The sequence below is a fragment of the Schistocerca nitens genome, chromosome 3 (genome assembly GCF_023898315.1).
Source record: "Schistocerca nitens isolate TAMUIC-IGC-003100 chromosome 3, iqSchNite1.1, whole genome shotgun sequence".
Classification (NCBI taxonomy): domain Eukaryota; kingdom Metazoa; phylum Arthropoda; class Insecta; order Orthoptera; family Acrididae; genus Schistocerca; species Schistocerca nitens.
In genome coordinates this window covers 560,193,232-560,206,371 of record NC_064616.1, presented here as the reverse complement: position 1 = coordinate 560,206,371, position 13,140 = coordinate 560,193,232, and the positions used below count along the sequence as shown (strand labels likewise).

General features: G+C 43.7%; 1 protein-coding gene across 3 annotated transcripts in view; it reads left to right on the top strand.

Moving 5' to 3' along the window:
* Positions 1-3,293: 3,293 nt before the first annotated feature.
* LOC126248466 (DEP domain-containing protein 1A-like) overlaps positions 3,294-13,140 on the top strand; it is a 124,798-nt gene continuing 114,951 nt past the window's right edge. For all 3 annotated transcript variants that reach the window (XM_049949476.1, XM_049949477.1, XM_049949475.1), the window contains exon 1: positions 3,294-3,444. In XM_049949476.1, the coding sequence (XP_049805433.1) occupies positions 3,400-3,444 (45 nt within the window). In that variant the 5' untranslated portion in view covers positions 3,294-3,399. The remainder of the gene's footprint in view (positions 3,445-13,140) is intronic.

Here is a 13,140-nt window from a genome sequence, read left to right as displayed (position 1 = left end):
TAGATGGATCAAATTACAATTTCTTTGCCATAATTGCTAACACCTCAAGAGGCACTTCTTCTATGTAGGAGGCACTCCATCCTAAAGCAGACAGCACACCAACTAATTTCTGAGAGCCATAAATCTTGTACAGGTTGAACATTAATAAAACCGACAAACTACAAAGACGGATTCCAGACTGGAAATGAAGGAAAAAAGATCTAAGGAGCATATGTCTGGAAATGCATCATTGCCACAGCAGATGGCGCTGACAAATGAAAGTTCCTCAGACCAAATGCCATGTGTTCTTCTTGTATTGCCGACTGTGTGATCGACGCACCATACCATAAGCATCAGAATGGTCCGATATTCATGACAGGAACAAGCCGAGATCGTGTTTGTGTATCGTCAGGTAGATGGAAACGATCGAGAGGCAGCACAGCTTTTCCAAAACAAGTCCCTCACAGACACCTACCATATCACACAACATTTCAAGCTCTTTTTGGGCGTTTACGTGACTGTGGATCCTTTCAGGCAGACGAAGGTGCAGGGAGGCGGCGGACTGTGTGTACTCCAGATATGGAAGACTAGGTTCTACAGGATAAAGAGACAAACCCTCTTACCAGCTCCAGACAAGTGACCCGTCAACATGGTGTAAGCCAAAGTACGATTATGTGTATCCTGCACGGCAACTGGTACTATCCCTATCACCTACAACAAGTGCCAAGACTATCAGCAGCAAATTTCCCTCTATGGGAAGCCTTTTGTCAATGGTTTTTGCACCATACCATCACAATTATGGGATTTCTGTCATAAGTCCTCTTTCCCTATTAAGCAACCTTTATCAGATCTGGCATCATTGTCATCTGTGGCTACAGACAATCCTCGGGGAATGGTTGAAGCATCTCAGGAGCATCAGTTCAGCATCAATGTATGGCCAGGGATTCTTGGCAACAACGTACTCGGCTCGGTCATTATTCCACAACCCCTCAATGGAGGAACATGTCTGGACTTTCTGCAGAATACTCTGCATGGGCTGCTTCAGAATGTGCCTTGGGCAATACGACAGGTTATATCTTTCTGCCTGATGGAGCACCACCCCACTTCTGTATTACAGTTGGCCAGCAGCTCAACAGCATCTTCCTCAGATGTGGGATTGGACGCAGAGGCCCTGTAGCATGATCTGCTAGATCACTGGACTTAAATCTCCTGAATTTTTACCTCGGGGGGGGGGGGGGGGGGGAGTATTTGAAAATCGTTGTGTATGCTGAACCAGTTCCTAATGTGGAGGCCCTTCAACAGTGTGTTCACAATGCCTGTGACACTATTTAGAGAGAAGCTGGAATGTGTGAAAGAGTGTGGCAATCAATGATGAGATGTGTGAATGCATGCATTGCGTCCCACTTAAAACGTGTTACGATGTGGGTGAGATGCAGCTCTGTACTGTCTCTTGGGACGTTGCACACATGCCATCCATTTCTGGGCACATGTTCATAGGATCTTTTTTCCTCTCTTTCCAGCCAGGGAGCCATTCCTGCAGTTTGTCAGTTTTATTAATGTTCACCCTGTAGATGAATGTAGCCAGGCCAACTTGCAGTGGTGACAAGAATGAGTTGGGTCTGACAGCTGCCACCATATTGTGTCCTATGGCCATACTTTTGGTCTCCTATTTATTCATCACTAGCCGAGTAAAATTTTTTGGACAGTATCAGTGACGAGGACCGCATTCTCTGGGAAAAAAAAATGGTCCAGAAGAGGATATTTCAATGTGCAGTGCAGTGAATCAGCAATCGAATACCTTCAACAACCACACACTAACACTCTTCCTCTGGATATGGCCTTTTGACTGATACCAACTATCTGTAAGAACAGTGCAGTTTTTTCAAGAAAGACAGAAAAAACAATTGATTTCTTCGCAGATGAAGGGTATCACTTGCATACTTTTTAAATAGTTCAGCTTTCACAGTCTTGACATCAGGAAGGTAGTCGCCATGGATGTGCTGAAGGGAAAACTGAGACTTCTCATTCTTTTCACTGAGATAGTTGAAAATTTGCTGCACACCACCATCAACTTCTGTGACATATGGATCTCATTATTTTTTCGTTTTCCTACCTGTTTTGGATTGCCGTACTGGACCTTAATGAGTTTGATGAGGTACTAGCATATGCTTCAACCAAGTCAGGTATCGGTTCAATCCGACATATTGTTGACCATGCTAATTCACTCTTTTGTCTCTCAGAAAGGTTTAGAACAGTCTCTCGCAGTCCCAGCTTATGCATACTACATACTAGGTTCCGTCGGTTGGCTGAAAGCTTTTTTTTGTTAAGCCAGGAAATGTGGAGTAATAGCCGAGCCACTCCAGGAAATAGATGGTTTTTAAATCAAAATCCAGCTCAGCAGATCGAATTTCTTTTCAGATGCGCTAAATTCAATACATGCTACACGTCATACGGTTAGTCTGACGAAAAAAGTTTCTCTGAGATCTATTTTGTGTGAAATTTTATCGTCTTTATTTTGCCGAAAATTGCGTCATTTCGGAGTTATAAGCGAAAATTAAAGAAAGCCCCACTCTTTCAAGTTTTTTTCCGTTTTTGACCCATTTCTGAAGCGAAATTTTGGTGGGACTTCGAAAATTCGGATTCGGCATCCTCGAAGGCATATGTAAAACTTGTCTTAAAAACTTCTGCAGAACTTTCCGCTGTTTGGCCTATTTGAGCACGACTGGACTGGTAATGAACCAGACACTGTCAGTTGCTTGACAATTGTGAGGATGTGAACTAAGAGCTAATGACCGAATGATTAAGAAGACATTCACTGCAATTCCTGAAGCAACCAGGGGGGTTGGAAGATTGGGTGAGAGGAAGGACATAAGGAAAATTGGAATTCAGAATTGGGTGGGTTCGGCACTAAATAAGAAAGAATGGAATAGCCTTCTGCAGAAGGCTGAGGCTCACGAAAGGCTCTCGTGCCGCTAATGCTGATGATACTGTACACAACGGGGGAAAAATGTACACATCGTTTGTCTGGCTGTGAGTCTGTGACACTTAGCGACTCTTTAAATGAGTCATGCTAAGTAAAGTGATCATAACAAAGTTGTTGACTCTCTCAGCTTGCAGTTACCGTATCGTATGATGGTTAGGGCACTCGGCGTATTGGTGGCGAGGTGACTGACTACGTACAGATAACCGAAACGATAAATTCATTGCTGGATATTTTCATTGCTAGCAGCGCTCATGTGGTTTCTCTTCGGCAATGATGTACTTTGGCATGTGAATTGTCATCCACCAATGGCACGCAAGTATGGTGTTGTGATACACGGCTTTCGAAATTCAAATTTAGGTTTACAAGAAGTGTGATGCAAAAAACAATATTTGTGACATAAATACAGTGATTTTATTGATAGTGAATGATTGTCAAGTATGGATGGACCTAAAATTTCTGGGCCCTACAGGGCAACGAAATTGGTAAGCAACTATTTTACGGCTGGTAACGTTTATGGTGTGCCGATATTTTGAAAGTCGTTAGAAATATATATTTGGTTGCTTTTACTTAGCCTGTGTAATTAGGGGCGATAAGAACTCTATCCATCTGTGGTGCCCAGTGTATTCTGATGAGCAGAAATAACATACCACTGCCGTTAGGACGTTGCTTTTTCATTGTTTTCGTATAGAATCCAACTGTCATGTAATTAAACTACTTCATTTAATGATACGCGAAGGTGTTTTAACAAACGAACTTCAAAAGTCCCTTACGTGTTTTCTTAATCAGTTTTGGAGGTATTGTATAAGCTTCGTTTGATGCAATTTGTGCTCCAGCAGTTTCTTGACCTTGTTGTTGCAAATGCATCTTCATACGTTCTCAAATTTCGTGATGGATTTATTCTTTGTGTCAATAGGTAATGTATGTCTCGTAGAACTGACTTCAGGAATGAGACTGATTGCCCTAATATGAGAATTCGGTTTTGATTAGTGTGACGACAGTTGATGTATGAGGAAATACCATCCTTGATAAAACTTTACTCAGCGCTGAAAAAGTCCCGAGCCAGCACTGAAAATCATATTTTCTTGTGTAATGTGCAAACTGTCGTTTTGTGATGTGCTGTCTACAGTTTTGATCTAGTGTGAAAGCTATTAAAACATTGTCAGTATAATATGAACTTTTACACACATTTCTTCAAGTCGAGTTTCGAAAACCAGTACCCCCCTTTTTTTCCATTTGTGGACCAGGAGTAATATCTTGTTCAGGCCATACTATAATTGATTTAGATACAGAGATCGCCTTTGAGGTGGCAGATGCATTACCTTTGTGTGTACTCACGCAGCCGTAGCATGTGAACTCCCTACTATAACATGTAGCTATGACGTAAGCCACTGAAAAATTACTGAGTACATTTAAATCAGACCATTTCAATTACTACTTTTTGTAAGAATATATTCACAATTGAAAGCCTTAACACATCAAAAGTTTGTTAGAACAACATGCAAAAAGAGTGCTATACTCTATTAAAATTGCTGTATGATTGATGTTTCAGTGATGAGAGCCTGCTGCTGTCCAGTCATAGCTCTTTTGTGAGCACCACATGCTTCATGTGTTGCCTGTGTTGTAGAAACCTGCAGTGCCTTGTGATGTTTGGCTAGCTGCACGCCAGCAACCCCCCCCCCCCCCTCCTCGAAGTGTAAACCCATATGTCTTGGATGTACTGAAAAGATTTTGTAGAGCCTTAGTGATAAAAAAACTATAAAGAGCAAAAAGGGTAGTGTTTATACGTATTGCCCCATTACTGACATTCATTGGATTCATGAATTATGTTTTTGTTGTGTAACTTGATAATTAAGGATTTACTATGTGACAGAAAAAAAACAGAACTGCAAAATTACGTTCCAAACGATTGTGTTAGGGTGATTACCAGAGTGATACAGATTTAAATCTTTGTTAAAAAGTGAAGTCTCATATTATAAATCAAAGATTTTATGTGCAGCACGGCACAATAGCACCTAAGAAAAACATCAAGCCAAACAGTTTCAGCTTGCAAGTTTCAGGGCAAATTATGTATTATTGTGTCCATCTGAGTAACTGTGTGTCATTATAGGGAATCACAGATTTCTGCTCAATCTTCTAACCTATAATGTACAAACATGAATGAGTTAATAAAATAATAAGCCTGACAGCCTGGAAAGAGAGAGGGAGAGAGATAGAGACATGGGGAGTTAGAGGCTGAGAGAGAGAGATGAGTGGCCACTTTGTGACCTATAAAATATTTCCTTTTGCTTCAGGAGAGTGACAGTTTGGATGTGGAAACTTTATTGAAGAGGGCTGATTGTGACACAAACCAAACTGACAGGTGGCAAAGACACTATAAACTGGGATAGAAAGTAGGATGCATTTAACTCTCATAATTATATGCTACTCACTGCTTCTTGTATACATACCTTAGTAACTGAATTACAACAGAATAACAGTGTTCAGCAATGGAACATGGAAAGCAATAACGTTGTGTTGGTGTACTATTTGTACAAAGTAAGTTGACACTTAGTGCAGTGAAAATGGGAACAACTGTAAATGGGTAATGCCTTTATGGTCACTCCCATCAGCCATCACACTGAATGTCAACTTCGTTTGCAGGAACAGTACAGTTGTCATCTCTCTCTGTACACACACCTCAATGCCAATTTCCAATAGCTGACAGTATAAAATGAACATGCTGCATAGAGAAACAAAAATCACAATGAAAATAAATAAAAGAGCATGTTAATGTCCACAAACATTGTGTACTATTAACTTCCATCTGATGTAATAGACTGCTGTAACAACCATGAGCAGACTAGGCCTAGAAGGTGTGACCAAGCAGATGCTATCATTGGTTGTTGTGTGAGCTAACTATACTCCTGTACAAGAGATGTTCAGCACCCCCTTTCATTGATGTAGTGGCATTGTGACATGGTGTCCACAAAAGTGTTGAGAGCTATCTCGCTCAACTGTTGTCCACAATGAATGGAGACAGAACAGATTTCAATGTGTATATCTTGCTAGATGACACCCCAGATCTCAGTGAGAGACATTAGGTGACCTGGGATGCCATAAAATAAGTTCCACATCTATTTAGTGTTCATTTGACCATTCTGATAAGTTGGGAGTGGGGTAGTGCATTGTCTCACTGAGGGGTACATGCTGCCTGTGGAGTGCTGTAGACAAACAGGTGGATATGGTTGGACATTTGGTTCCTCTATTATTCATTAACAAGAAACATAGCTAGAGATGTCAGCTGCTCTTTTTCATACCGTGTACATATTCCACACTTGAAAATGCCTGAATTGCGAGCCCTGTTGGTAGGATGCATCATCTTAGATTGGGTGTGCACCCCCCCCCATCCCCCCCCCCCCCCCACACACACACAAACAGCCATTGACGTGTGCCATCATTCACCAGCCTACGTGACCTTTTCATCCATGCGTTTATTGTGTGTAATGCCAGTGCCCCTACACTGTGCTCTGTGAGATACCTTGAGCAGAGTTTCACATGTGGGATACTTGATTCTATACCCCTGACACTGATATGTAGCATGTCCTGAGGTCTATGTCAGGTTGGACGGTGATAATTTAGTTGTAAGGTGTTGAAGCCTATGAATGTGAAAGCCAAATAGATGTGACAGATTGACATGTAGCGTAGCTTAATGTTTGTTTACACCATATTTAACATACGCCTCATTATTAAAACTGAAACTGTAAGGTACATTTTTGAAAAGACTGATAATGGACAAGTCTCAGGTGTGTGTTCTGTGGCATATTATGGAAGTATATCTTACATAAACTACAAAAAAATGCAAGAGGGTTCTACTACTTAACTTTTACTTGCTCCCACCATTGTGTTGGCAATTGCAAATATGCCAGTCTAGCTGCTGTCAGAGTTCGTGAGTCAGATGCAACCTCCGTCATCATCTTCATGCCCATGGTAAGTGGCACCATTTTCCCAGCGGTGAGCAGCTCATGGTGTGCCCTTAATGCAGTGGTGTGTTTTTGCACAGTAGTAGCTGCCCAACCTCAGAGATAGTGTCTAGTAGGTCAGATGCACACAATCTAGCAATAGTCAAATACATTGATATCACTTGCCTTACCCAACCAGCATTTGACTCCTGCATACAGCCAATAGAAATACTAATGACATGCCAGCATGTAATAGGTCAAACTATTCCAGTCAGCATGGTGACACAATCAATCCAATAAAGCACACTCTTCAGTGAATAACTAAGTAGCAGCTTCATTTTTTGTGTGCTTTGTGTTAAATTATACTATTATTACCAAAGGCATCACTGCACATGCTTAATGTTGTGAAGTGAAGTGCCACAGTATGATACTTATAACCATAATGTGAATTTGAAGCTGACTTTAGGACCGTGAATATTGGTTTAGTACAAGAGATTAGTTTATACTAAATTTTCTGCTTGGTGATCTCACAATGAGATGCTAGAGTATAACAATCCTTATCTACTAAATAATAATTAGTGCATATGGTCGGAATATGGAGCTTGTCTTGTAGAATCTGTTACGGTCTTTGGATAATTTCATGTTTTGTTGGGTCGCAGAGATATCCCTGTGGCTCATATTCAGCATATATCTATCTTCTTCTTCTTCTTCTTCTTCTTCTTCTGTTGTGTGCTGGACACTGCTTTGGAGCTACCCTTTTGAGGTGCTTGTGTGACACTATCAACTACACCTGAGAACACCGTTTACATGATCAGCAGGAACTGCATTGCTACTAATATTTTACCTTTAAGGAGTTAATAGGCCTAGTAAATGGAAGTTGACCTTTACTGGGAGCTTCAGTAATTAATTTCAAGAATTCGGACCTTATGCTTTGGTATAGACCAAAATGAATTGCTGGGGCTCATAAAGTTCAGATCGCGAGCAGAGCTTTTATTTTCAGAGGTGTCCATTTGGAAGTTAACTTTGCAGCGATGTTTTTGTTAGGATTTGTATTGATTTTCTGCACTTTTTTACCAGCTGGCAGTAGTATCTAAAAGTTCTTATTTCCTAGATGTGAAGTTAGTGGTGGCTGCTTTTTAATATGGCATTCTCATTAATGTGTTGGCCATTTTGAATAAAATAATTGTGGTTATTAGGGTGTGTCATTATAAAACATTTAAACAACTAAGTTGCTGACACATTGACTAACTTCCTCTGGTCCTGTTCAGAGTGGTTAACTGTGGGAATGTCTTCCCCTGTGTACTGTCTATTTCAGTTATCTGATGGCTGCCAATGTCACGTATCTGGGATGTCATTGCATGATATGAAAAGAGGTTGTTACGGAGGGTGATGGCTTTGCGTTAAGCTATTGCCTGTGGCTGACTGGAAGGCAACTCTAGTAGGTGATTGGTAGGAAAGTGTATCAGCAGACTAGTGCCTAGGCCACTCGCAAGGGATTGGTAGGCGACACTTGAACTCTTGTTAGCTATTGGTAGGCAATAGCAAATTGGCAACTTTATCCATGAGATAGTGTTTTCGTCCAGTGAGGCATTAAGACTACACAGCACTTATCTCATGGCTACTGCTTATGCTGTTAAACCCAGACAAGCAGTGCTGCTGGCTGATGAAAACAAGCTGTCCACCAAGCTGGAATCGTTGGCACCCATGCCATAGGTAACTTGTAGCCAACCTCCTTGTACATGCTGTTAGGGCAATTGATTATTTCAGTAGTCTCTCTTATTTTTTGCTGATGCTTCCATGTCTGCTGAGCAGGCATGTGAGGTTCTAAAAAACTGATAGATTGGCCAAACTCCTGTTGGTGTTCAGCTACAGCTGACTTGTTCTGTCCTAGTCATATGTAACATTCATGCTCTGACACACCAGTGCATAGTTCAAATATGGCAATAGTTTTGAGGCAGGATAAGATGCCAGTTGGATTTAATCTGTGTTAATACACAACAATTTCTCTGGCTATTGGGAAGTAGCTAAACATAAGTGCTGATTATATATGTTAGTTATTGGTTGGTTGGTTGAATTGGAGGGAGGGGACCAAACAGTGAGGTCATCGGTTCCATCGGATTAGGCAAGGATGGGGAAGGAAGTCAGCCGTGCCCTTTCAAAGGAACCATCTCGGCATTTGCCTGAAGCAGTTTCCCTAAATCACAGAAAACCTAAATCTGGAGGGCCAGACACGTGTTTGAACTATTATCCTCCTGAATGCGAGTCCAGTGTGCCAACCAATGCGCCACCTCACTCGGTAGTTATTAGTTGGATGGGTGTTAAGTGTTTTACAAATGGAACAGAAACCCGAATAATTTAATTTCTCTGATTCAGGTTTTCTTCAGTTGAGTAACTATCATCTACAATCTTTCACTTGTCACATTTTTAAAATATGACATTGAGCTTGGAATTTTTTAAAAGCTTACTAGCACTTTTATATGGCTCGCTGACTGCCGAAACCGCTGATCGTTAGCAGTTTAAGGAAATCATTGCCAATTCCTCTACAGATATTTCTTGTTGTGGCCTGCAGTCCGAAGTTTGAGTTGATGCAGGTCTCCACACTAGTTTTTCGTGCGCAAGCCTCTTCATATCGGCAGATCTACCACCACCTACATCCATTTGAACATGCTTACCCAGTCAAGTCTTCGTCTACTTCTACAATTTTTAAACCCCCCCTGTGGGTCCGGGGGTTAGAATAGGCCCGAGGTATTCCTGCCTGTCGTAACATGCGACTAAAAGGAGTTTCACACGTTTTGGGCTTTATGTGATGGTCCCCTGTGGCCTTTGACCTCCATTTTTCCAAATTTTCCCAAAGAGCAAACCAATTTTGGAAGGGTGCCTTGCATCGTGTCCATCGTGCACGGAGATCTTTGGGCCACTTTGTCGCGGGTTTGTAGTTCTGCTCATCCTCCATCTGTTGGCTGAGGACACCTTCCTGGGAACCTTTTCCTCCATCTGCTGTGCAGTGTCGTTTTCCACGGCGATGGTGACCATCGGCTTCTTTGCGCCACATATCCAGCACAGTAGCCAGTCCATTGTGGTGGGACCGCCATGTACTCTGTTGGTTATTGCCCCCTGGCTACACAGGGATTGCTCTGGTGATGCCTGCGGCGTTAACTTTCTGCATTTGCCAAGGAGTAGATGCCCGTCACACTGGGGCATTGGGACTCCTGGCAATGGCCGTCCTGCCAGGTGGCCTGTGCTGCAGCTGGGTAGTGCCCGAGGGGAGAGGCCCTGCTTGAAGTGGGTGGCAACAGGGCGGATGACACGCCATGAAGCATAGTACGTCATCTCGTGCGGGTGGTCGAGCACCAGCAGTCTCTAAGCGGTCAAGGTCTAGCTTCAATGCAAAGAAATACAATCCCAAATCATTCCCCTGCCTGGCCATACCATGGCCCAAACTTGTCCTCTAAATGCTCCACAAAAACTGAGGCTCCATGAACATGAAAGTTTCCACACCACCTGGCAACATCACACCCTTGCCACATTATACAAGTGGGGTCTCTGAGGCCCACTTCTGATTTTCATCCAGAATTTCCTGTCACTTTGTACTTTACATGTTCAAGTTGGTGCCTCCCATAGTTCCTCCCATATCCAGGAGAATGGGGTCCTGCAGGACTCTGTATTGAGTGTATCTCTTTTTAGTGGCCATTAATGGTCTAGCAGCAGCTGTAGGGCCGTCTGACTCACCCTCTCTGTATGCCGGCTATTGCATTTCGTACTGCTCCACCAGTATTGGTGTTGATGAGCGGCGCCTACAGGGAGCCATCCACAAGGCGCAGTCATGGGCTCTAGCCCACGGCTTCCAGTTTTCGCCGGCAAAGTCATGTGCTATGCACTTCTGTCGGCATCGTACCGTTCATCGAGAACCAAACTTTACCTTACTGGCGATCCCCTCACTGTAGTGGAGACATACCGATTTTTAGGACTTGTTTTTGGTGCTCGATTAACTTGGCTTCCTCATCTTCATCAGCTTAAGTGGAAGTACTGGCAGCACCTCAATGCCCTCTGCTGCCTGAGCAACACCAACTGGGGTGCAGATGGCTCTATGCTGCTGCAGCTCTACAGAGCCCTTGTTAAATCCCGCCTTGACTATGGGAGTCTGGTTTATGGTTCGGTGGTGTCCTCTGCGTTGCATTTACTGGCTCCAGTGCACCACCGTGGTGTGCTAGCGACGAGAGCTTTTAGGACGAGTCAGGTGACGAGCATCCTGTCAGACTTGAGTCCCTCCATTGCAGGTCAGGCATGCACAACTGCTCGCCATTTACATTGCACATGTTCGTAGTTCTCCTACGCATCTGAATTACCGTCTCCTTTTCTCTCCCATATCGGTTCATATCCCACATCGGCAGCCCAGGTCAGGGCTTACATTTGCTGTTCGCGTCCAATCCCTTCTATCTGAACTGGAGTCCTTGCCTTAACCATCTATACTCAAGGTCCATTCACGTGCACCTCAATGGTGCACACCTAGGCCGCGGCCTCGCCTGGACCCTTCACGTGGCCCAAAGGACTCAGTTCACCCCGTAGCTCTCCGCTGTTACTTCCTCTCGATTCTTGACATGTATCAGCGCCATGAAGTGGTTTAGACCAATGGTTGATGGTCACGTTTGCTTCGCATATGTCCATGGAGGTCATATTGAACAGCATTTCTTTCCCGATGGCTGTAGTGTTTTCACTGCAGAGCTGGTGGCTATATCTCGTGCTCTTGAGCACATCCATTCATGCTCTGGGGATTCATTTCTTCTATGTACTGACTCCTTGAGCAGCCTGCAAGCTGTTGACCAGTGCTACCCTCGTCATCCTTTGGTAGCGATCATCCAGAAGTACATTTATGCCCTGGCACGGTCCGGTCGTTCAGTGGTGTTTGTGTGAACACCAGGACCCGTCGCATTTTGTCACAGGGTTATCTGGTAAGCGTGATAGTGTTACGAAGATCTTTAGCAAACTCAAGTGGCAGACTCTTCAAGAGAGGCGCTCTGCATCACGGTGTAACTTGGTGTCCAGGTTTCGAGAGGATGCGTTTCTGGATGAGGTATCGAATATATTGCTTCCCCCTACTTAACCTCACGAGGAGATCACGAATGTAAAATTAGAGAGATTTGAGCGCGCATGGAGGCTTTCCGGCAGTCGTTCTTCCCGCGAACCGTACGCGAGTGGAACAGGAAAGGGAGGTAATGACAGTGGCACGTAAAGTGCCCTCCGCCACACACCGTTGGGTGGCTTGTGGAGTGTAAATGTAGATGTAGAATCCCAGGTAACGAACTTGCTGACAGGCTGGCGAAACAGGCTACACAGAAACTGCTTGTGGAGATCAGCGTTCCAATAACTGACCTGCATTCGTTTTTTCGTCACCAGGTTTTTTGGCCTTGGGAGACGGAATGGCATGGTCTCAGTATGCACAACAAACTGCGTGCCATTAAGGAGACTACGAATATGGGGCAGTCCTCCATGCGGGTCTCTCGCAGGGACTCTGTGGTTCTCTGCCGACTCCACCTCTGCATTGGCCACGCTTGGGTGACCCACGGCTACCTCCTGCGCTGTGAAGGCCTACCTCAGTGTTGATGCGGCACCCAGTTGACCGTGGCCCATATTCTGGTGCACTGTCCCACTTTGACTGCCCTGCGATGAAATCTTCTGTTATCAGACTCATTGCTGCTAATTTTATCTGACGATGCCTCATCGGCTGATTTAGTTTTATGTTTGATTTGTGAGGGTGGGTTTTATCATTTGATCCAAGTTTTAGCACGTGTCCTTTGTCCATTTGTGTCCTCCACTCTAGTGCTTTTAGGGTGGAGGTTTTAATGTATTGCAGAGTGGCATGCTTCTCCTTTTTATTCTCATGCTCAACCAGCCATGGTAATCTATTTTGTCGTTTTAATCTCTTCTACCTGTTTCTTGCATTTCTGTGGTTTTCTTCTCCCCTTTTGTCCATTTAAATGTTTGTTGGCCATCTGTCGTTCTTGTGGTTTTTCCTTTCTCTCCATTCTGTGTTGTCAGTCTCGTTTGTTTTATTCTTCCACTTGTGGCATTGTTTTATGCGGAACAAGGGATCAATGACATAGTATTTTGATCTCTTCCCCCCTCTTTTAAACCAACCAATCAACTTCTCAGCTGGAGAAATGTAGGTCTTCTTCGGCTCCTCTCACTGGGAAGGGGTCCCTTGGGTCCCTCCCTTCCTAGGTTTCTACCAGTGAGGAAGAT